Source organism: Lonchura striata, chromosome 34, assembly GCF_046129695.1.
Source record: "Lonchura striata isolate bLonStr1 chromosome 34, bLonStr1.mat, whole genome shotgun sequence".
NCBI lineage: Eukaryota > Metazoa > Chordata > Aves > Passeriformes > Estrildidae > Lonchura > Lonchura striata.
The window spans coordinates 1,628,389-1,651,226 of NC_134636.1; the positions used below are offsets into that span (position 1 = coordinate 1,628,389).

The window sequence follows — 22,838 nt, forward strand, 5'->3', positions numbered from 1 at the left end:
GGGGGGAAATGGGGGAAATTTTTTGGGAATTTGGGGGAAAAATGGGGGAAATTTGGGAGGAAATTGGGGGAAATTTTGGGGAATTTGGGGGAAAATGGGGGAAAAAATGGGGAAAGTTGGGGGAAATTTGGGGGAATTTGGGGGAATTTTGGGGACATTTAGGGGACATTTTGGGGACATTTGGGGGAATTTGGGAAATTTGGGGGAAATTTGGGGGAAATTTGGGGGAAATTTGGGGAAAAGAATGGGGAAAATTTGGGGGAAAATGGGGGAAATTTTGGAGGATTTGGGGGAAATTTGGGGGTTTTGGGGGAAATTTGGGGGATTTGAGGAAAAATGGGGAAAATTTGGGGAAATTTGTGGGAATATTTGGGGGAATTTGTAGAAATCGGGGGAAAATTGGGACATTTTGGGGAATTTTGGGGGAATTGGAGGGAAATTTGGGGGAATTTTGAGGAAATTTGGGAAATTGGGGGGAATTTGGGACATTTTGGGGAAATTTGGGGGAGTTCGGAGGAAATTTGGGTAAAAAATGGGGGAAATTGGGGAAAATTTGGGGGGGAAATGGGGGAAAATTTTTGGGAATTTGGGGAAATTTGGGGGAATTTTGGGGAAAATTGGGGGAAATTTGGGGAAAATTGGGAAATTTGGGGGAAATTTCAGGGGAATTTGGGGGAAAAAATGGGGAAAATTTGGGGGGAAAATGGGGGAAGTTTTTGAGAAATTAGGGGAAATTTTGGGGAAATTTGTAGAAATTGGGGGAAATTTGGGACATTTTGGGGAATTTTGGGGGAATTTTGTGGAAATTTGAGAAATTTGGGGAAATTTGGGGAAATTTTGGGGGAAATTTGGGGGAAAATTTGGGGGGAAAATTTGGGGGGAAAATGGGGGAAATTTTGGGGGAATTTGGGAGAAATTTGGGGACATTTTGGGGAATTTTAGGGATAAATTTGGGAGGTTTGGGGATGTTTTTGGGGAAATTTTGGGACATTTTGGGGACAATTCTGGGGAGATTTTGGGACATTTTGGGATAAATTTGGGGGAATTTGGGACATTTCGGGGACGTTTTGGGGAATTTGGGCAAAATTCAAAATTCGGGGAAATTTTGGGGGAATTTGTGGAAATTTGGGGACAATTTTGGGATAATTTGGGATAATTTTGGGAAATTTTTGGGAGGTTTGGGGATGTACTAAAAAATTCCCCCCAAAATCACAAAAAATCCCCAAAAAATCCAAAAAAAATCCCCAAAAATCAGGAAAAAAAATCCCCCCAAAAAATCAGAAAAAAACCGTAAAAAATCAGAAAAAAAGCCCAAAAAATCAGAAAAAAAAAAATCAGAAAAAAATCAGAAAAAAAATTCCCAAAAAATCAGAAAAAATCAGAAAAAAATCCCCAAAAAATCCGAAAAAACCCAAAAAAAATCCCCAAAAAATCCCCAAAATCCCCCCAAAAAACCCGACCCAAACCCGTCAAAACCCCTCCCAGAACTCCTCGGAACCCATTAAACACTTATTAACCCTTTCAAAGCTCGTTAACCCATTAAACGCTCATTAACCCATTAAACGCTCATTAACCCATTAAACGCTCATTAACCCATTCAAAGCTCATTAACCCATTAAACACTCATTAACCCATTAAACGCTCATTAACCCTTTCAAAGCTCGTTAACCCATTAAACACTCATTAACCCATTAAAAGCTCGTTAACCCATTAAACACTCATTAACCCATTAAACACTCATTAACCCTTTCAAAGCTCATTAACCCATTAAACACTCATTAACCCTTTCAAAGCTCGTTAACCCATTAAACGCTCATTAACCCGCTGATAGCTCGTTAACCCTTTCAAAGCTCATTACCCCATTAAACACTCATTAACCCATTAAACACTCATTAACCCTTTCAAAGCTCGTTAACCCATTCAAAGCTCATTAACCCTTTCAAAGCTCGTTAACCCATTAAACGCTCATTAACCCTTTCAAAGCTCGTTAACCCTTTCAAAGCTCGTTAACCCTTTCAAAGCTCGTTAACCCATTAAACACTCATTAACCCTTTCAAAGCTCGTTAACCCATTAAACGCTCATTAACCCTTTCAAAGCTCGTTAACCCATTAAACGCTCATTAACCCATTAAACACTCATTAACCCTTTCAAAGCTCGTTAACCCTTTCAAAGCTCGTTAACCCCCCCTCTGTGTGTGCAGCTGGCGGCGCCGCTGCCCTGCAGTTCCCTCGGCCGCCTGCAGGCGGCGCTGCGGGACCCGCTGACCGAGCAGCTCTACCCGGAGCCGCCCGCCCGCCTGGAGGCGCCCGCGGGGCCCGGGGACAGCGCGGGGGACACGGGGGACATCGACGTGCTGGGCAGGGGACACGAGGCACTGAGGGACGCCGACAGGGACATGGGTGAGGGACACGGGACAGTGGGGACACCCTGGGGACACTGGGGACACCCTGGGGACATTGGGGACATCGACGTGCTGGGCAGGGGACACCAGGCGCTCAGGGACGCCGACAGGGACATGGGTGAGGGACACCCTGGGGACACCCTGGGGACACCCTGGGGACATTGGGGACATCGACGTGCTGGGCAGGGGACACGAGGCACTGAGGGACGCCGACAGGGACATGGGTGAGGGACACGGGGACACCCTGGGGACACCCTGGGGACACTGGGGACATTGGGGACACCCTGGGGACACCCTGGGGACATCGACGTGCTGGGCAGGGGACACCAGGCGCTCAGGGACGCCGACAGGGACATGGGTGAGGGACACCCTGGGGACACCCTGGGGACACCCTGGGGACAGTGGGGACATCGACGTGCTGGGCAGGGGACACGAGGCGCTCAGGGACGCCAACAGGGACATGGGTGAGGGACACGGGACACCCTGGGGACATTGGGGACACCCTGGGGACATTGGGGACACCCTGGGGACATTGGGGACATTGGGGACATTGGGGACACCCAGGGGACAGTGGGGACACCCTGGGGACACCCTGGGGACACTGGGGACATTGGGGACACTGGGGGGATTGGGGACATTGGGGACATCAGGGACACAGGGACACCCTGAGGACACCCTGTGGACATTTGGGACATTGGGGACATTGGGGACATTGGGGGATTGGGGACGTTGGGGACATTGGGGAATTTTTGTGCAATTTTTAAAAAGTTTTTTCACCAAATTTTTTACCTTTTTGTGGAATTTTTGGGGAATTTTTGTACAATTTTTTAAAAAAAATTTTAGGGGAATTTCCTGGAATTTGTTGGGGAATTTTTTTCTCAATTTTTTTTTTCTTTTTTCGGGGAATTTCCTGGAATTTTTGGGAAGGTTTTGGGGAATTATTTTGGGAATTTTGGGGGAATTTTTTCTCAATTTTTTTTTCTTTTTTTTTTGGGGGAATTTCCCAGAATTTTTTTGGAATTTTTGCTGAATGTTTTTGAATTTTTTTTTATTTTTTCGGGGAATTTCCTGGAATTTTTGGGGAATACTTTGGGGAATTTAGGGGGAATATTTTGGGGAATTTTTGGGGGAATATTTTTGCATTTTTTTTAATTTTTTGAGTAAATTTCCGGGAATTTTTGGGGGGATTTTTTTGCAATTTTTTTTCTTTTTTTGGGGAATTTCTCGGCATTTTTGGGGAATTGTGGGGGGAATATTTTGGGGAATTTTTGGGGAATATTTTGGGGACTTTTGGGGAATATGTTGAGGAATTTTTGGGGAATTTTTGGGGGAATATTTTTGTATCTTTTTTAATTTTTTGGGGGAATTTCTTGGAATTTTTGGGGGAATTTTTGGGGGGATTTTTTTGCAATTTTTTTTCTTTTTTTGGGGAATTTCTCGGCATTTTTGGGGAATTTTGGGGGGAATATTTTGGGGAATTTTTGGGGAATATTTTGGGGAATTTTGGGGGAATGTTTTTTGCATTTTTTTTAGTTTTTTTGGGGAATTTCCTGGAATTTCTGGGGAATTTTTTGGGGGAATTTTTCTCAATTTTTTTTTATTTTTTCGGGGAATTTCCTGGAATTTTTGGGGAATATTTTGGGGAAATTTTTGGGGATTTTTTAGCAATTTTTTTTTTATTTTTTCGGGGAATTTCCTGGAATTTTTGGGGACTATTTTGGGGATTTCTGGGGACTGTTTTGGGGTTAATTCTGGGATTTTTGGCCCCGCCCAGGCCTGGGCTTTGACTCCTGGGATCTGGAATTTTACACGCGGCTCTTCCGGAAGGCCGGGAGGAACCCGACCGCGGTGGAGCTCTTCGACCTGGCCCAGAGCAACAGGTGAGCCCAAAACAGCCCGAAATCCCCCAAAATCCCCCAAAAACACCCCGAAATCCCCCAAAAACACCCCAAAAAACCCCAAAATCCCCCAAAAACACCCCAAAAACACCCCGAAATCCCCCAAAAACACCCCAAAAACACCCCAAAAACACCCCAAAACACCCCGAAATCCCCCAAAAACACCCCAAAAATCCCCCAAAACACCCCGAAATCCCCCAAAAACACCCCAAAAACACCCCAAAACACCCCGAAATCGCCCAAAAACACCCCAAAAACACCCCGAAATCCCCCAAAAACACCCCAAAAACACCCCAAAACACACCAAAACACCCCAAAACACCCCAAAATCCCCCAAAAACACCCCAAAAACACCCCAAAACACCCCGAAATCGCCCAAAAACACCCCAAAAACACACTAAAACACCCCGAAATCCCCCAAAAACACCCCAAAACACCCCAAAAACACCCCAAAACACCCCAAAAACACCCCAAAACACCCTGAAATCCCCCAAAAACACCCCAAAAACACCCCAAAAGACCCCAAAACACCCCTAAATCCCCCAAAATCCCCCAAAACACCCCAAAATCCCCCAAAAACACCCCAAAACACCCCAAAAACACAACAAAACACCCCAAAACACCCCAAAAACACCCCAAAAACACCCCAAAATCCCCCAAAACACCCCAAAATCCCCCAAAACACCCCAAAATCCCCCAAAAACACCCCAAAACACCACAAAACACCCCAAAACACCCAAAAACACACCAAAAACACCCCAAAACACCCCCAAAACACCCCAAAATCCCCCAAAAACACCCCAAAAACACCCCAAAACACCCCAAAAACACCCCAAAACACCCCAAAACACCCCCAAAACACCCCCAAAACACCCCAAAAACACCCCAAAATCCCCCAAAACACCCCGAAATCCCCCAAAATCCCCCAAAACACCCCAAAATCCCCCAAAAACACCCCAAAAACACCCCAAAACACCCCAAAAACACCCCAAAACACCCCAAAACACCCCCAAAACACCCCAAAATCCCCCAAAACACCCCAAAAACATGCCAAGAACACCCCAAAACACCCCAAAACACCCCAAAACACCCCAAAATCCCCCCAAAACACCCAAATATCCCTAAAAATCCCAAAAATTCCCCAAAAATCCACAAAAAATCCCCTCAAAAATCCCCAAAAAATCCTTCAAAATCTCCAAAAAATCCCCAAAAAAATTCCCAAAAATCCCCAAAAATTATCCCCAAAAATCCCCAAAAATTATCCCCAAAAAATCCCCAAAAAATCCTACAAAAAATCCTTAAAATTCCCCAAAAACCCTCCAAAAATCCCTCAAAAATCACCCCAAAAAATCCCCCAAAAATCCCCAAAAAATCCTCCAAAAAATCCCCTGAAAAATCCCCTGAAAAATCCTCCAAAAAATTCCCAAAAAATCCCCCAAAATCCACAAAAATCCCCCAAAATTCCCCCCAAAATTCCCCCAAAATTCCCCCCAAAATTCCTCCAAAATCCCCAAAAATCCCCCAAGAAATCCTCGAAAAAATCCTCAAAAAATCCCCAAAAATCTTCCAAAAATCCACAAAAAATCCCCAAAATTCCCCCAAAAAAGCCTTTAAATTCCCAAAAAAATCCTCCAAAATCTCCAAAAATCCCCCCCAAAAATCCCCAAAAAATCCCCCCAAAAATCCCCAAAAAATCCCCCCAAAAATCCCCAAAAAATCCCCCCAAAAATCCAAAAAATGCCCAAAAAATGCCCAAAAAATCCCCCAAAATCCCCCAAAATCCACCAAAAATTTCAAAAATCCCCCAAAATCCCCAAAAATTCCCCAAAACTCCCCCCAAAAATCCACAAAAATCCACAAAAATCCACAAAAATCCCCCAAAATTCCCCCCCAAAAAATCCCCCAAAAACCCCCAAAAAATCCCCCCAAAAAATCCCCAAAAAATCCTTCAAAATCCCCAAAAAATAAAAAAAAAATCCCCAAAAATCCCCCAAAAATCCCCAAAAATCCCCAAAATTCCCCCCAAAAAATCCTTTAAATTCCCCAAAAATCCTCAAAAATCCCCCAAAAAATCCCCCAAAAAATCCCCCAAAAAATCCCAAAATATTCCCCCAAAAAATCCTTTAAATTCCCCAGAAATCCCCCAAAATCCCCCAAAAATCCCCCAAAAATTCCCCAAAAAAATCCAGAAAATGCCCCAAAAATCCCCCAAAATCCCCTAAAATCCCCCAAAATTTCAAAAATCCCCCAAAAATCCCCCAAAAATCCCCCAAAAATCCCCAAAAATCCCCAAAAAATTTAAAAAATCCCCAAAAAAATCTCTCCCCTCTGTCCCCGCTGACGTCACCGCGATGACGTCACCGCCGCGTCGATGACGTCACCAGCGAGCACAGCCGCCATTGGTTCTTCCGGGGTCACGTGAGGGTGGAGGGCGCCCCGCGGGCCGGGACGCTGCTGGGCTCCCTGATGGGCACCCAAGGGTGCTCCCACCCCAACAGCCTGATCGCCTTCCGCGACAACAGCAGGTGCCCGATCGGGGCGATCCCGGGATTTTGGGCAATTCCGGGGAGTTTGGGGGATTTTGGGGGTTTTGGGGATTTTGGGGGAATTTTGGGATTTTGGGGTGGAATTTTTGGGGATTTTGGGGTGATTTTTGGGGATTTTTGGGAATTTTTGGGGATTTTTGGGGGAGTTTTGAGGATTTTTGGGGGATTTTTGGGGGATTTTTGGGGTGAATTTTGGGGGATTTTTGGGGGAATTTTTGGGGTGAATTTTGGGGATTTTTGGATGAATTTTGGGGATTTTTGGGGTGGATTTTTGGGGATTTTTGGGGATTTTTGGGTGGGATTTTTGGGGGAATTTTGGGGATTTTTGGGTGGAATTTTGGGGATTTTTGGATTAATTTTGGGGTGAATTTTGGGGATTTTTGGGGATTTTTGGGGATTTTTGGGGATTTTTGGGGATTTTTGGATTAATTTTGGGGATTTTAGGGGGGAATTTTGGGGATTTTTGGGGGAGTTTTGGGGATTTTGGGGGCAATTTTGGGGATTTTTGGGGTGAATTTTGGGGAATTTTGGGTGGAATTTTGGGGAATTTAGGGTGGAATTTTAGGGATTTTTGGGGGAATTTTGGGGATTTTTGGGGCAATTTTTGGGGATTTTTGGGGGAATTTGGGGGATTTTGGGGGATTTCTGGGGATTTTTGGGTGGAGTTTTGGGGATTTTTGGGGGAATTTTGGGGTGAATTTTGGGGATTTTTGATGGAATTTTTGATGGAATTTTTGGGGATTTTTGGGGATTTTTGGGGGAATTTTGGGGGAATTTTGGGGATTTTTTGGGGTGAATTTTTGGGGATTATTGGGGATTTTTGGGGGGAGTTTTGGGGATTTTTGGATTAATTTTGGGGATTTTTGGGGGAATTTTGGGGATTTTTGGGGATTTTTGGGGGAGTTTTGGGGATTTTTGGGAATTTTTGGGGGAATTTTGGGGGAATTTTGGGGGAATTTTGGGGATTTTTGGGGATTTTTGGGGATTTTTGGGGATTTTTGGGGGAATTTTGGGGATTTTTGGGGATTTTTGGGGATTTTGGGGGGATTTTGGGGGGATTTTGGGGTGAATTTTTGGGGATTTTTGGGGATTTTTGGGGGAATTTTTGGGGTGAATTTTGGGGATTTTTGGGGGATTTTTTGGGGATTTTTTGGGATTTTGGGGATTTTTGGGGATTTTTGGGAATTTTTGGGGATTTTTGGGGGATTTTGGGGATTTTTGGGGGAATTTTGGGGATTTTTGGGGTGAATTTTGGGGATTTTTGGATGAATTTTGGGGATTTTTGGGGTGAATTTTGGGGATTTTTGGATTAATTTTGGGGATTTTTGGGGGAATTTTTGGGGATTTTTGGGGAGTTTTGGGGATTTTGGGGGGAATTCTTGGGGATTTTTGGATGAATTTTGGGGATTTTTTGGGGTGAATTTTTGGGTGGATTTTGGGGGTTTTTGGGGATTTTGGGGGTTTTTGGGGGAGTTTTGGGGATTTTTGGGAATTTTTGGGGATTTTTGGGTGAATTTTGGGGATTTTTGGGGGAATTTTGGGGATTTTGGGGTGGAATTTTTGGGGATTTTGGGGTGAATTTTGGGGATTTTTGGGGGAGTTTTGGGGTGAATTTTGGGGTTTTTGGGGGAATTTTTGGGGGGATTTTTGAGGGAATTTTTGGGGATTTTTGAGGGAATTTTTGGGGTGAATTTTGGGGATTTTTGGGGGAATTTTTGGGGATTTTTGGGAGGAGTTTTGGGGATTTTTGGGGGAATTATGGGGATTTTTGGGGATTTTTGGGGATTTCTAGGTGGAGTTTTGGGGATTTTTGGGTGGAGTTTTGGGGATTTTTGGGGATTTTAGGGTGGAATTTTAGGGATTTTTGGGGGAATTTTGGGGGAATTTTGGGGATTTTTGGGGGTTTTTGAGGGAATTTTTGAGGGAATTTTTGGGGTGAATTTTGGGGATTTTGGGGAATTTTTGGGGTGAATTTTGGGGAGTTTTGGGGTGAATTTTGGGGATTTTTGGGAATTTCTGGGGTGAATTTTGGGGTGAATATTGGGGATTTTTGGGGTGAATTTTGGGGGTTTTTGGGAGAATTTTTGGGGATTATTGGGGATTTTTGGGGGAATTTTGGAGATTTTTGGGTGGAGTTTTGGGGATTTTTGGGGTGAATTTTGGGGATTTTTGGGGTGAATTTTGGGGATTTTAGGGTGGAATTTTAGGGATTTTTGGGGGAATTTTTGGGGATTTCTGGGTGGAGTTTTGGGGATTTTTGGGGGAATTTTGGGGGGAATTTTTGGGGATTTTTGGGGGAATTTTTGGGTGGATTTTTGGGGATTTTTGGGAATTTTTGGGTGAATTTTGGGGATTTTTGGGGGAACTTTTGAGGATTTCTGTTGATTTTTGGGTGGAGTTTTGGGGATTTTTGGGGGAATTTTTGGGTGGAATTTTTGCGTAATTTTTTGGGGGATTTTTGGATGAATTTTGGGGATTTTTGGGGATTTTGGGGCGGATTTTTGGGGGGGATTTTTGGGGAGTTCTGGGGATTTTGGGGGATTTTGGGGTGAATTTTGGGGATTTTTGGGTTGAATTTTGGGGTTTTTTGGGGTGAATTTTCAGTATTTTTGGATTGAATTTTGGGGATTTTCGGGCTGAATTTCGGGCTGAATTTTTGGTATTTTTGGGCGGAATTTTGGGCTCAATTTCGTGTATTGTTGTGCTGAATTTTGGGTGAAATTCGGCCGTTTTCGGCTCCCCCAGCACCATCTGCAGTCTGCCAGTGGGGATTTTGGGCTGAATTTTGTGCTGAATTTTGGGTATTTTTGGGAATTTCTGGCCGGAATTTCCGGTGAATTTTTGGGCTGAATTTTGGGCTGAATTTTGGTTATAATTTGGGTATTTTGGGCTGAATTTTGGTTGTATTTGGGCTGAATTTTGGGCTGAATTTCGTGTATTTTCGGGCTGAATTTTGGGCAGAATTCCGTGTATTTCCGGGTGAATTTTGGGTGAATTTGGGGGTTTTGGCTCCCCAGCGCCATCCGGGGGCTGCCAGTGGGGATTTTGGGCTGAATTCTGTGTATTTCCGGGTGATTTTGGGTGGATTTGGGTGAATTTGGGTGAATTTGGGGGTTTTGGCTCGGCAGCGCCATCCGGGGGCTGCTGGTGGGGATTTTGGGCTGAATTCCGTGTATTTCCGGGTGAATTTGGGTGAATTGGGGTGAATTGGGGTGAATTTGGGGGTTTTGGCTCGGCAGCGCCATCCGCGGGCTGCCGGTGGGGATTTTGGGCTGAATTTGGGGTGAATTTGGGGTGAATTTGGGTGAATTTGGGTGATTTTGGGGTGAATTTGGGTGAATTTGGGTGAATTTGGGGTGAATTTGGGGTGAATTTGGGTGAATTGGGGTGAATTTGGGTGAATTTGGGTGATTTTGGGGTGAATTTGGCTGAATTTGGGGGTTTTGGCTCGGCAGCGCCATCCGCGGGCTGCCGGTGGGGATTTTGGGCTGAATTTGGGTGATTTTGGGGTGAATTGGGGTGAATTTGGGGGTTTTGGCTCGGCAGCGCCATTCGGGGGCTGCCGGTGGGGATTTTGGGCTGAATTTGGGGTGAATTTGGGGTGAATTTGGGTGAATTTGGGGGTTTTGGCTCGGCAGCGCCATCCGCGGGCTGCCGGTGTCGGCGCTGTGGCCGCGGGACCCGGGCGGGCCGAGTCCCCTGGAGAGCAGGAGGAGCCTGAGGCACGTGGCCCTGACGGCCGAGACGCACAACTTCCCCACAGGTCAGGGGTCAAAGGTCACCCAGGGGTCACCCAAAGGTCAGGGGTCACTCAGGGTCACTCGGGGGTCAGGGGTCACCCGGGGGTCAGGGGTCACTCGGTGGCCCTGACGGCCGAGACGCACAACTTCCCCACAGGTCAGGGGTCAAAGGTCACCCAAAGGTCACCCGGGGTCACCCGGGGGTCACTCAGTGTCACTCAGGGTCACTCAGTGGTCACTCAGTGGTCACTCAGTGTCACTCATTGGTCACTCAGTGGTCACTCACTGGTCACTCAGTGGTCACTGTGGTCACTCAGTGGTCACTCAGTGGTCACTCAGTGGTCACTCAGGTCACTCAGTGGTCACTCAGTGGTCACTCAGGGTCACTCAGGGTCACTCAGGGTCACTCAGTGGTCACTCAGGGTCACTCTGGGTCACTCAGGGTCACTCAGGTCACTCAGTGGTCACTCAGTGGTCACTCAGGGTCACTCATTGGTCACTCAGTGGTCACTCAGTGGTCACTCAGGGTCACTCTGGGTCACTCAGGGTCACTCAGGGTCACTCAGGTCACTCAGTGGTCACTCAGTGGTCACTCAGTGGTCACTCAGGGTCACTCAGGTCACTCAGTGGTCACTCAGTGGTCACTCAGTGGTCACTCAGTGGTCATTCAGTGGTCACTCAGTGGTCACTCAGTGGTCACTCAGGGTCACTCAGGGTCACTCTGGTCACTCAGTGGTCACTCTGGTCACTCAGTGGTCACTGTGGTCACTCAGTGGTCACTCAGGGTCACTCTGGTCACTCAGTGGTCACTGTGGTCACTCAGTGGTCACTGTGGTCACTCAGTGGTCACTCAGGGTCACTCAGGGTCACTCAGTGGTCACTCAGTGGTCACTCAGTGGTCACTGTGGTCACTCATTGGTCACTCAGGGTCACTCAGTGGTCACTCAGTGGTCACTCAGGGTCACTCAGGGTCACTCAGTGGTCACTGTGGTCACTCAGTGGTCACTCAGTGGTCACTCAGGGTCACTCAGGGTCACTCAGGGTCACTCAGGGTCACTCAGTGGTCACTCAGGGTCACTCAGTGGTCACTCAGGGTCACTCAGTGGTCACTCAGTGGTCACTCTGGTCACTCAGTGGTCACTCAGGGTCACTCAGTGGTCACTCAGTGGTCACTCAGGGTCACTCAGGGTCACTCAGGGTCAGGTCAGTGGGCGTGGCCAAGGCAATGGGCCTGATCATGTGGGGTGGGCGTGGCCAAAACAAATGGGCGTGTCCGGGGGCGTGTCCACTCAGTGGGCGTGTCCGGTGGGCGTGTCCACTCGGGGGCGTGTCCACTCGTGGGCGTGTCCACCCGGGGGGCGTGGCCTGTCTGACCCCGCCCCTCCAGCCGTGTCCCCGTTCAGCGGCGCCGCCACCGGGGCCGGGGGCCGGATCCGGGACGTGCAGTGCACGGGCAGGGGGGCGCACGTCATCGCGGGCACGGCCGGCTACTGCTTCGGAAACCTGCTCATCCCGGGTGAGAGGGGCGGAATTCCCAAAAATTCCCAAAAATTCGGGGTCGGCGCCCCAAAAAACCCCAAAAACCCGCCCGGAAAACCCCAAAAACCCCAAAAATCCCAGTGAAAAAACCCAAAAACCTGCCCAGAAACCACCAAAAATCCTCCAAAATCCCAAAAACTTGCCCCAAAATCCCAAAAACCACCCCAGATACTGAAACTTGCCAAAATTCCCCAAAATTCCCCAAAATTCGGGATCGGCGCCCCCAAAAACCCCAAAAACCCACCCCAAAAACCCCAAAAATTCTACTCATAAACCACCAAAAACCCCAAAAATGCACTCAAAAATCCCAAAATCCCAGCGGTGCTTCGGCAACCTGCTCATCCCGGGTGAGAGGGGCGGGATTCCCAAAAATTCCCCAAAATTCGGGATCGGCGCCCCAAAAAACCCCAAAAACCCGCCCCGAAAACCCCAAAACCCCAAAAATCCCACCCAGAAAACACCAAAAACCCCAAAAATGCACCCAAAAATCCCAAAATCCCGGCGCTGCTTCAGCAACCTGCTCATCCCGGGTGAGAGAGGCGGGATTCCACAAAAATTCCCAAAAATTCCCAAAAATTCGGGATCGGCGCCCCAAAAAACCCCAAAAACCCCAAAATTCCACCCAAAAACCCCAAAAATCCACCCAGAAATCCCAAAAACACCGAAAATCCCAGTGAAAAAACCCAAAAACCCGCCCAGAAACCACCAAAAATCCTCCAAAATCCCAAAATCACCCCAGATACCGAAACTTGCCAAAATTCCCCAAAAATACCCAAAATTTGAGATCGACGCCCCAAAAAACCCCAAAAACCCGCCCCGAAAACCCCAAAAACCCCAAAAAATCCACCCAAAAAACCCCAAAAATCCCACCCAGAAACTCCCAAAATTGCCCAAAATCCCAAAAAATCACCCCAAAAACCACCCGGAAACAGCTAAAATATCCCAAATTCCCCAAATTCCCCAAATTCCCCAAAAATTCTCCAAAAATGCGCCAAAATTTGGGATTGGTGCCCCAAAAAATCCAAAATTCCACCCTGAAAATGCCAAAATATCCCGAAATCCCCAAATTCCCCCCAAAATACCCCAGAATTCCCCAAAATTCCCCAAAAATCCCAAAAATTACCAAAAATGTCACGAAATCCCCCCAAATCCTCCAAAAATTCCCCCAAAATCCCCCAGAAATTCCCCAAAATTCCCCAAAAAATTCCCCAAAATTCCCCAAAAAATTCCCCAAAATTCCCCAAAAAATTCCACAAAATTCCCCCCAAAAATTCCCCAAAATTTTACAAAATCCCCAAAAATCCCCCCGAAAATCCCAAAAAATCCCCCAAATCCCCAAAATTCCCCAAAAAACCCCAAAAATCCCCAAAATTCTGAGTTTTCCCCCATTTTTTTACATTTTTTTCCCCATTTTTTTGGGGGATTTTCCCAATTTTTGGTAAATTTCCCCAAAATTCCCCCAAATTCCCCCAAATTCCCTAAAAATCCCCCAAATTTGGCATTTTTCCCCGTTTTTTGCCATTTTTTCGCTATTTTTTGAGTATTTTCCCCAATTTTTTTTTAAATTTTCCCAATTTTTGGCAAATTTCCCCAAAATTCCCCAAAATCCCCAAAAGTTCCCCCAAATTTTGGTTCATTCGTCATTTTTGCCGTTTTTTTCACCATTTTTTGGAGTTTTTTCCCCATTTTTTGGAGTTTTTTCCCCAAATTTTTTTTTGAATTTTCCCAATTTTTGGCAAATTTCCCCCAAATACCCCAAAATTCCCCAAAATTCCAAAAACCCCCCTAAAATCCTAAAAAAAATCCCCCAAATTTGGCATTTCTCCCCGATTTTTTGCCCCTTTTTTCCCCGTTTTTTCCCCGTTTTTCGCCGTTTCTTCGCTGTTTTTCACCGTTTTTTCCCCATTTTTTTTTGATTTTTCCCAAATTTGGCGTTTTTTACCCCAATTTTCAGACTACGAGCAGCCCTGGCAGGAGCCGCTGGCCCCAAAACCACTCAAAAAATCCCCCCAAAAATCCCCCAAATTTGCCTCTTTTTTCCCCATTTTTCGCCGTTTTTTTGCCATTTTTGAGTTTTTTTCCCCGAATTTTTTTTAGAATTTTCCCAATTTTTGGTAAATTTCCCCAAAATTCCCCAAAATCCCAAAAAGTCCCCCTAAAATCCTAAAAAAAATCCCCAAATTTGGCATTTTTCCCCGATTTTTTGCCCCTTTTTTTCACCCCTTTTTTCCCCGTTTTTCGCCGTTTCTTCGCCGTTTTTTGGAGTTTTTTCCCCTTTTTTTTTTTTTTGTTTTTTCCCAAATTTCACGTTTTTCACCCCAATTTTCAGGCTACGAGCAGCCCTGGGAGGAGCCGCTGGCCCCAAAAACCCCCCAAAAACCCCCCAAAAAATCTCTTAAAAATCGCAGTTTTTTGCCGTTTTTTCCCCGTTTTTTGCCGTTTCTTCGCCGTTTTTCCCCGTTTTTTCCCCATTTTTTTTTTGTTTTTTCCCAAATTTGGCGTTTTTTGCCCCAATTTTCAGGCTACGAGCAGCCCTGGGAGGAGCCGCTGGCCCCAAAAACCCCCAAAAATCCGCTCCAAAATCCCCCAAATTTGCCTCTTTTTTCCCCATTTTTCGCCGTTTTTTTGCCATTTTTGAGTTTTTTTCCCCAAATTTTTTTTAGAATTTTCCCAATTTTTGGTAAATTTCCCCAAAATTCCCCAAAATCCCAAAAAGTCCCCCTAAAATCCTAAAAAAATCCCCCAAATTTGGCGTTTTTCCTTGATTTTTCGCCGTTTTTTCCCCGTTTTTCGCCGTTTCTTCGCCGTTTTTTGGAGTTTTTTCCCCATTTTTTTTTTGTTTTTTCCCAAATTTGGCGTTTTTCGCCCCAATTCAGGCTACGAGCAGCCCTGGGAGGACCCTCTGGCCCCGTACCCCTCGGCCTTCGCCCGGCCCCTCGAGGTCGCCATCGGCGCCAGCGACGGCGCCAGCGACTACGGCAACAAATTCGGGGAGCCCCTGGTGGCAGGTGCCGGATTTGGGGCGAATTCCGGCGATTTTGGGACATTGGGGAGAATTGGGGAATTTGGGGAATTTTGGGGGGATTTTGGGGGGATTTTGGGGGGATTTTTTGGGAGAGTTTGGGGTATTTTGGTGAGGGTTTGGGGATGATTTTGGGGCATTTTGGGGGAATTTGGGGAAAATTTTGGGAGGTTTTGGGGCGTTTTGGGGATAATTTTGGGGAATTTTGGGGCGTTTTGGGGGATTTTGGGGGAATTTGGGGAAAATTTTGGGAGGTTTTGGGGAATTTTGGGGATAATTTTGGGGGAATTTGGGGAAGATTTTGGGAGATTTTGGGGCGTTTTGGTGAATTTTGGGATGATTTTGGGAGATTTTGGGGAATTTTGGGGGAATTTTGGGAAAATTTGGGAGGTTTTGGGGTGTTTTGGGGAATTTGGGGAAAATTTTGGGAGGTTTTGGGGCATTTTGGGGGATTTTGGGGGAATTTGGGGAAAATTTTGGGAGGTTTTGGGGCATTTTGGGGAATTTTGGGATGATTTTGGGAGAATTTGGGGATGATTTTGGGAGGTTTTGGGGCGTTTTGGGGAATTTGGGGAAAATTTTGGGAGTTTTTGGGGCATTTTGGGGAAATTTGGGGATAATTTTGGGGGAATTTGGGGATGATTTTGGGAGGTTTGGGGATAATTTGGGGATGATTTGGGGGAATTTGGGATATTTGAGGATAATTTTGGGTCAATTTTGGGAGGTTTGGGGACATTTTGGGACAATTTTAGGAGAATTTGGGGAATTTTGGGGGGAATTTTGGGAGGTTTGGGGACAATTTTGGGGGATTTTGGGTCATTTTGGGACATTTGGGGAATTTTGGGATATTTTTGGGACATTTTTGGGACAGTTTGGGGCTGATTTTGGGGCAGTTTTTTGGGGTAAATTTGGGAAAATTTCGGGGTGGATTTTGGGTTGGATTTTGGGTTGGATTTTTGGGCTGATTTTGAGTGATTTTGGGATAATTTTGGTTGGGTTTTTGGGTGATTTTGGGCAGATTTTGGGGTAATTTTGGTTGGATTTTGCTCAGGATTTTTGGGCTGATTCTGGGTTGGATTTTTGGGTGATTTTGGGGTAATTTTGGGGGATTTGGGGCGGATTTTGGGTGGATTTTGGGTGATTTTTGGTTGGATTTTTGGGTGATTTTGGCTGATTTTGGCCCGGATTTTTGGGGTGATTTTGGGTGGATTTTTGGATGATTTAGAGTGGATTTTGGGGTGATTTTGGGTGATTTTCGGTTGCATTTTGGGTGGATTTTGATGGGGATTTTTTGGGTGATTTTGGGTGGATTTTGACGGGGATTTTTTGGGTGATTTTTGGCCGGGATTTTTGGGTGAATTTTGGGCGATTTTGGGTTTTTTTGGGCAGGTTGTGCCCGGGGGGTTGGGCTGGGCTTGGGACCGATTTTGGGTTGGATTTTTGGGTGATTTTGGGCGGATTTTGGGGGGATTTTGGGAGATTTTCAGTTGCATTTTGGGGGATTTGGAGTTGGATTTTTGGGTGATTTTGGGCGGATTTTGACCGGGATTTTTTGGGTGATTTTTGGCCGGGATTTTTGGGTGAATTTTGGGCGATTTTGGGTTTTTTTGGGCAGGTTTTGCCCAGGGGCTGGGCTGGGCTGGGGGCGGATTTTGGGTGATTTTGGGGTAATTTTGGGCGGATTTTGACAGGGATTTTTTGGGTGATTTTTGGCCAGGATTTTTGGGGTGGATTTTGGGCTGATTTTGGGTGATTTGGGGTAATTTTGGGGTGATTTCTGGGGTGATTTCTGGGGGATTTTGGGGTGGATTTTGGGCTGATTTTGGGTGATTTTGGGTGATTTTCGGTTGCATTTTGGGTGGATTTTGATGGGGATTTTTGGGTGATTTTGGGGGATTTTGACGAGGATTTTTTGGGTGATTTTCGGCCGGGATTTTTGGGTGAATTTTGGGCGATTTTGGGTTTTTTTGGGCAGGTTGTGCCCGGGGGCTGGGCTGGGCTGGGGACCGATTTTGGGTTGGATTTTTGGGTGATTTTTGGGTGATTTTGGGTGATTTTGGGTTGGATTTTTGGGTGAATTTTGGGTGATTTTGGGCGGATTTTGACGGGGATTTTTGGGTGATTTTTGGCCGGGATTTTTGGGTGATTTTTGGCTGGGATTTTTGGGTTAATTTTTGGGGATTTTGGGTTTTTTTGGGCAGGTTTTGCCCGTTCTTTCGGGCAGGTTGTGCCTGGGGGGTTGGGCTGGGCTGGGGGCGGATTTTGGGTGATTTTGAGTTGGATTTTTGGGTGAATTTTGGGTGATTTTGGGCGGATTTTGACGGGGATTTTTTGGGTGATTTTCGGCCGGGATTTTTGGGTTAATTTTGGGGGATTTTGGGTTTTTTTGGGCAGGTTTTGCCCGTTCTTTCGGGCAGGTTCTGCCGGGGGTTGGGCTGGGCTGGGGGCGGATTTTGGGTGATTTTTGGGTGATTTTTGGGTGATTTTGGGCGGATTTTGACAGGGATTTTTGGGTGATTTTCGGCCGGGATTTTTGGGTTAATTTTGGGGGATTTTGGGTTTTTTTGGGCAGGTTTTGCCCGTTCTTTCGGGCAGGTTCTGCCGGGGGTTGGGCTGGGCTGGGGGTGGATTTTGGGTTGGATTTTTGGGTGATTTTTGGGTGATTTTGGGTGGATTTTGATGGGGATTTTTTGGGTGATTTTCGGCCGGGATTTTTGGGTTAATTTTGGGCGATTTTGGGTTTTTTTGGGCAGGTTTTGCCCGCTCTTTCGGGCAGGTTCTGCCGGGGGTTGGGCTGGGCTGGGGGTGGATTTTGGGTGATTTTTGGGTGATTTTTGGGTGATTTTGGGCGGATTTTGACGGGGATTTTTTGGGTGATTTTTGGCCGGGATTTTTGGGTTAATTTTGGGCGATTTTGGGTTTTTTTGGGCAGGTTTTGCCCGCTCTTTCGGGCAGGTTCTGCCGGGGGGGCAGCGCCGGGAGTGGATCAAGCCCATCATGTTCAGCGGCGGCCTCGGAGCCCTGGAGGACGAACACGTCCACAAGGAGCCGCCGGAGCCGGGTCAGAACTGTCCCAAAATCCCCCCAAATCCACCCAAAAATTACCCCAAACCCACCCTGAATCAACCCAAAAATTACCCCAAAATATCCCAAAGTTAACCCAAAAAATAACTCCAAAATATTCCAAAAATAACACAAAAATACCCAAAAATAACCTGAAAAATCCCCCAAAAATCACCCTGAATCAACCCAAAAATCACCTGAAATCAACCCAAAAATTACCCAAAAACCACCCTGAATCAACCCAAAATTACCCCAAAATATCCCAAAATGAACCCAAAAAATAACCCAAAAATATCCCAAAAACAACACAAAAATCCCCAAAAATCACCCTGAATCAACCCAAAAATCACCCTGAATCAACCCAAAAATTACCCCAAACCCACCCTGAATCAACCCAAAAATTACCCCAAAATATCCCAAAATGAACCCAAAAAATAACCCAAAAATATCCCAAAAACAACACAAAAATCCCCAAAAATAACCTGAAAAATCCCCCAAAAATCACCCTGAATCAACCCAAAAATCACCTGAAATCAACCCAAAAATCACCCAAAAACCACCCTGAATCAACCCAAAAATTACCCCAAAATATCCCAAAATTAACCTAAAAAATAACCCAAAAATATCCCAAAAACAACACAAAAATACCCAAAAATAACCTGAAAAATCCCCCAAAAATCACCCTGAATCAACCCAAAAATCACCTGAAATCAACCCAAAAATTACCCAAAAACCACCCTGAATCAACCCAAAAATTACCCAAAATTAACCCAAAAAATACCCAAAAAATATCCCAAAAATAAGAAAAAAAACCCCCAAAATAACCTGAAAAATACCCCAAAAATGACCCAAAAAATACCCAAAAATATCCCAAAATTAACCCAAAAAATACCCAAAAAATATCCAAACAATCACTCCAAATCAACTTAAAAATTACCTTAAATCGACCCAAAAATCACCCCAAATTGACCCAAAAAATACCCAAAAATTACCCAAAAAATACCCCAAATCAACCCCAAAATTACCCTAAATCGACCCAAAAATCACCCCAAATTGACCCAAAAATTACCCAAAAATTACCCCAAATCGATCCAAAAATTACCTCAAATTAACCCAAAAATCACCCCAAATTGACCCAAAAATTACCTGAAAATATCCCGAAAATCACTCCAAATAGACCCAAAAATTACCCAAAATTAACCCAAAAATCACCCTGAATCAACCCCAAAACTACCTGAAAATATCCCAAAAATAACCTGGAAAATACCCAAAAATATCCCAAAAATAACCCAAAAAATGCCCAAAAATATCCCCAAAATAACCTGAAAAATACTCAAAAATAACCCAAAAAATGCCAAAAAATCACCCAAAAAATACCCAAAATTAACACAAAAATTACCCAAAAATTGCCTAAAAATAACCCAAAAAGTATCCCAAAAAGTATCCCAAAAATTACCCAAAAAATATCCCAAAAATATCCCCCCACAAAAAAATCCCCCCAAAATCTGCAAAATTTCCCCCAAAATCTCCCCAAAAGTCCCAAATCCCCCCAAAATTCCCCCAAAATTCCCCAAAATCCCCCTTAAAATGCCCCAAATCTTCCAAAATCCCCTCAAAGATCCCAAAAAATCCCCCAAATCCCCCCAAAAATCCCCTAAAATCCCCCAAAATTCCCCCAAAATCTATTCCAAATCACCCAAAATCCCCAAATCCCCCCAAAATCCCCCAAATTCCCCCTAAAATCCCCAAAAAAAGATCCCAAAAATCACCCCAAAAATCCCTCCCAAATCCCCCCCAAAATCCCCCAAATCCTCCCAAAAATTTCCCCAAATCCCTCCTAAAATCCCCCCAATTTTCTCCAAAATTGCCCCAAAATCCCCCAAAACCCCCCAAAATCCCACCCAAAATCCTCCCCAAAATCCCCCCAAAATTCCCCTAAAATCCCCCAATTTTTCCTCAATTTTTCTCCAAATTCCCCCAAAATTTTCTCCAAATCCCCCAAAATCCCCAAAATGCCCCAAAATGCCCCAAAATGCCCCAAAATCCCATCCAAAATCCCTCCAAAATTCCCCTAAAATCCCCCCAAATTCCCCTAAAATCCCCCAATTTTTCCTCAATTTTACCCCAAATTCCCCCAAAATTTTCCCCAAATTCCCCCAAAATTCCACCCAAAATTCTCCTAAAATCCTCCCCAAAATCTCCCCGAATTCCCCTAAAATCCCCCAAATCCTCCCAAAAATTTCCCCAAATCCCTCCTAAAATCCCCCCAATTTTCTCCAAAATTGTCCCGAAATCCACCCCAAATTCCCCCAAAATCCCAAATTTTCCCCCAAATCCTTCCAAAATTCCCCCAAAATCCCACCCAAAATCCTAAAAATTCTCCCCAAAATCCCCCCAAAATCCCCCCAAAATCCCCCAAATCCCTAAAATCCCCCAAAATCCCCCAAAATCCCCATAAAACCCTCCCAAAATCCCAGCAAAATTCCCCTAAAATTCCCCAAATCCTCCCAAAAAATTCCCCAAATCCCTCCTAAAATCCCCTCAAAATCCCCCCCAAAATCCCCCAAATGCCCCAAAATCTCCCCAAAATTCCAAAAATTCTCCCCAAAATTCCACCCAAAATCCCCCCAAAATCCCCCAATTTTTCCTCAATTTTTCCCCAAATCCCCCCAAATCCCCCAAAATTCCCCCAAAATCCCCCAAAATTCCCCTAAAATCCCCCAATTTTTCCTCAATTTTACCCCAAATTCCCCCAAAATTTCCCCCGAAATCCCCAAAATCCCCAAAATTTCCCCAAATCCCCCAAAATCCCCCCAAAATTCCCCTAAATTCCCTCCGAATTCCCCTAAAATCCCCCAATTTTTCCTCAATTTTTCCCCAAAATCCCCCAAAATTTTCCCCAAATCCCCCAAAATCCCCAAATCCCCCAAAATCCCCCAAAATCCCCCCAAAATCCCCCCAAAATTCTTCTAAAATCCCCCCAAAATCCCCTAAAATCCCCCAATTTTTCCTCAATTTTTCCCCAAATCCCCCAAATCCCCCAAATTTCCCCAAAACGCCCCAAAACGCCCCAAATTGCTCCTCAGGGATGCTGGTGGTGAAGTTGGGGGGTCCCGTCTACAGGATCGGCGTGGGGGGAGGGGCGGCCTCCTCCATCCAGGTGGGAAATTCGGGAATTCTGGGGGAAATTCGGGAATTTTGGGGGAAAATCGGGAATTTTGGGGATTTTGGGGGAAATTTGGGGGATTTGGGGGAAAATTTGAGGAAAAAATGGGGGATTTTAGGGGAATTTTGGGGGGTTTTAGGGGAATTTTGGGGGGAATTTAAGGGGAATTTGGGGAGGATTTTGGGGAATTTTGGGTGGAAATTTGGGGATTTTGGGGAATTTTGGGGAAAAATTGGGGAATTTGGGGGGAAAATTGAGGAAAAATTGGGGGATTTTTGTGTGGATTTCGGGGGATTTTAGGGGAATTTGGGGGGATTTTGGGGAGGATTTTGGGGGATTTTGGGTGGGATTTTGGGGAGGATTTTTGGGATTTTGGGGGATTTTGGGTGGAAATTTGGGGGAAATTAGGGGATTTTGGGGAAAAATTGGGAGATTTTGGGGAAATTTGGGGGGGAAATTGAGGAAAAATTGGGGGATTTTTGTGTGGATTTTGGGGGATTTTGGGGGATTTTGGGTGGAAATTTGGGGGAAATTAGGGGATTTTGGGGAAAATTTGGGGGATTTTGGGGAAATTTGGGGGGAAATTGAGGAAAAATTGGGGGATTTTAGGGGAATTTGGGGGTATTTTGGGGAGGATTTTGGGGGATTTTGGGGGATTTTGGGGTGGGTTTCGGGGCAATTTTGGAGAAAATTTGGGGGATTTTGGGGAGGATTTGGGAAAATTTTTGGGAGGATTTGTGGAATTTTGGGGGAATTTTGGGGGGGTTTGGGGAGGATTTAGGTGAAATTTGGGGGGTTTGGGGGAAAATTTGGGATTTTTGGGGAGGATTTTGGGGAGGATTTGGAGAATTATAGGGAAATTTGGGGGATTTTGGGAGATTTTGGGAGATTTTGGGAGGATTTGGGGGAATTTTGGGGGATTTGGGAGGATTTTGGGGAAAATTTGGGATTTTGGGGGAGGATTTGGGTGAAATTTGGGGCATTTTGGGGTGGATTTGAGGGGGATTTTGGGGCAATTTTGGGGACAATTTTTGGGGAAAATTTGGGGGATTTTTGGGGAATTTTGGAGGATTTTGTGAGGATTTTGGGGGATTTTGGGGAATTTTGAGATTTTGGGAAAATTTGGGGGATTTTGGGGAGGATTTGGGGAATTTTGGGGGATTTGGGGCGTAACTGTGGAAATTCCCTGGATTTTTTGGGGGAATTTGGGAATTTTTGGATTTTTTTGGAATTTCGGGTGGAATTTGTGCATTTTTTGGGAATTTCTGCGTTTTTTGGGAATTTTGGGTGGAACCTGTATTTTTTGGGAATTTGTGTTTAATTGCTGTATTTTTGGGGAATTTTGGGTGGATTTCAGTGGTTTTTTGGGAATTTCAGGTGGAATTTTGGTTTTTTTTGGGAATTTTGGGTGGAACGTCTGTATTTTTTCAGGAATTTCGGGTGGAATTTTGGTGTTTTCTGG

General features: G+C 45.3%; 1 protein-coding gene across 1 annotated transcript in view; it reads left to right on the forward strand.

The window, feature by feature from the left end:
- PFAS (phosphoribosylformylglycinamidine synthase) overlaps positions 1–22,838 on the forward strand; it is a 69,857-nt gene that overhangs the window by 9,981 nt on the left and 37,038 nt on the right. The window contains exons 5-12 of the mRNA XM_077789509.1: positions 2,202–2,400; positions 4,177–4,282; positions 6,685–6,825; positions 10,485–10,609; positions 11,974–12,102; positions 15,002–15,133; positions 18,080–18,208; positions 21,297–21,370. Of these exons, the coding sequence (XP_077645635.1) occupies positions 2,202–2,400; positions 4,177–4,282; positions 6,685–6,825; positions 10,485–10,609; positions 11,974–12,102; positions 15,002–15,133; positions 18,080–18,208; positions 21,297–21,370 (1,035 nt within the window). The remainder of the gene's footprint in view (positions 1–2,201; positions 2,401–4,176; positions 4,283–6,684; positions 6,826–10,484; positions 10,610–11,973; positions 12,103–15,001; positions 15,134–18,079; positions 18,209–21,296; positions 21,371–22,838) is intronic.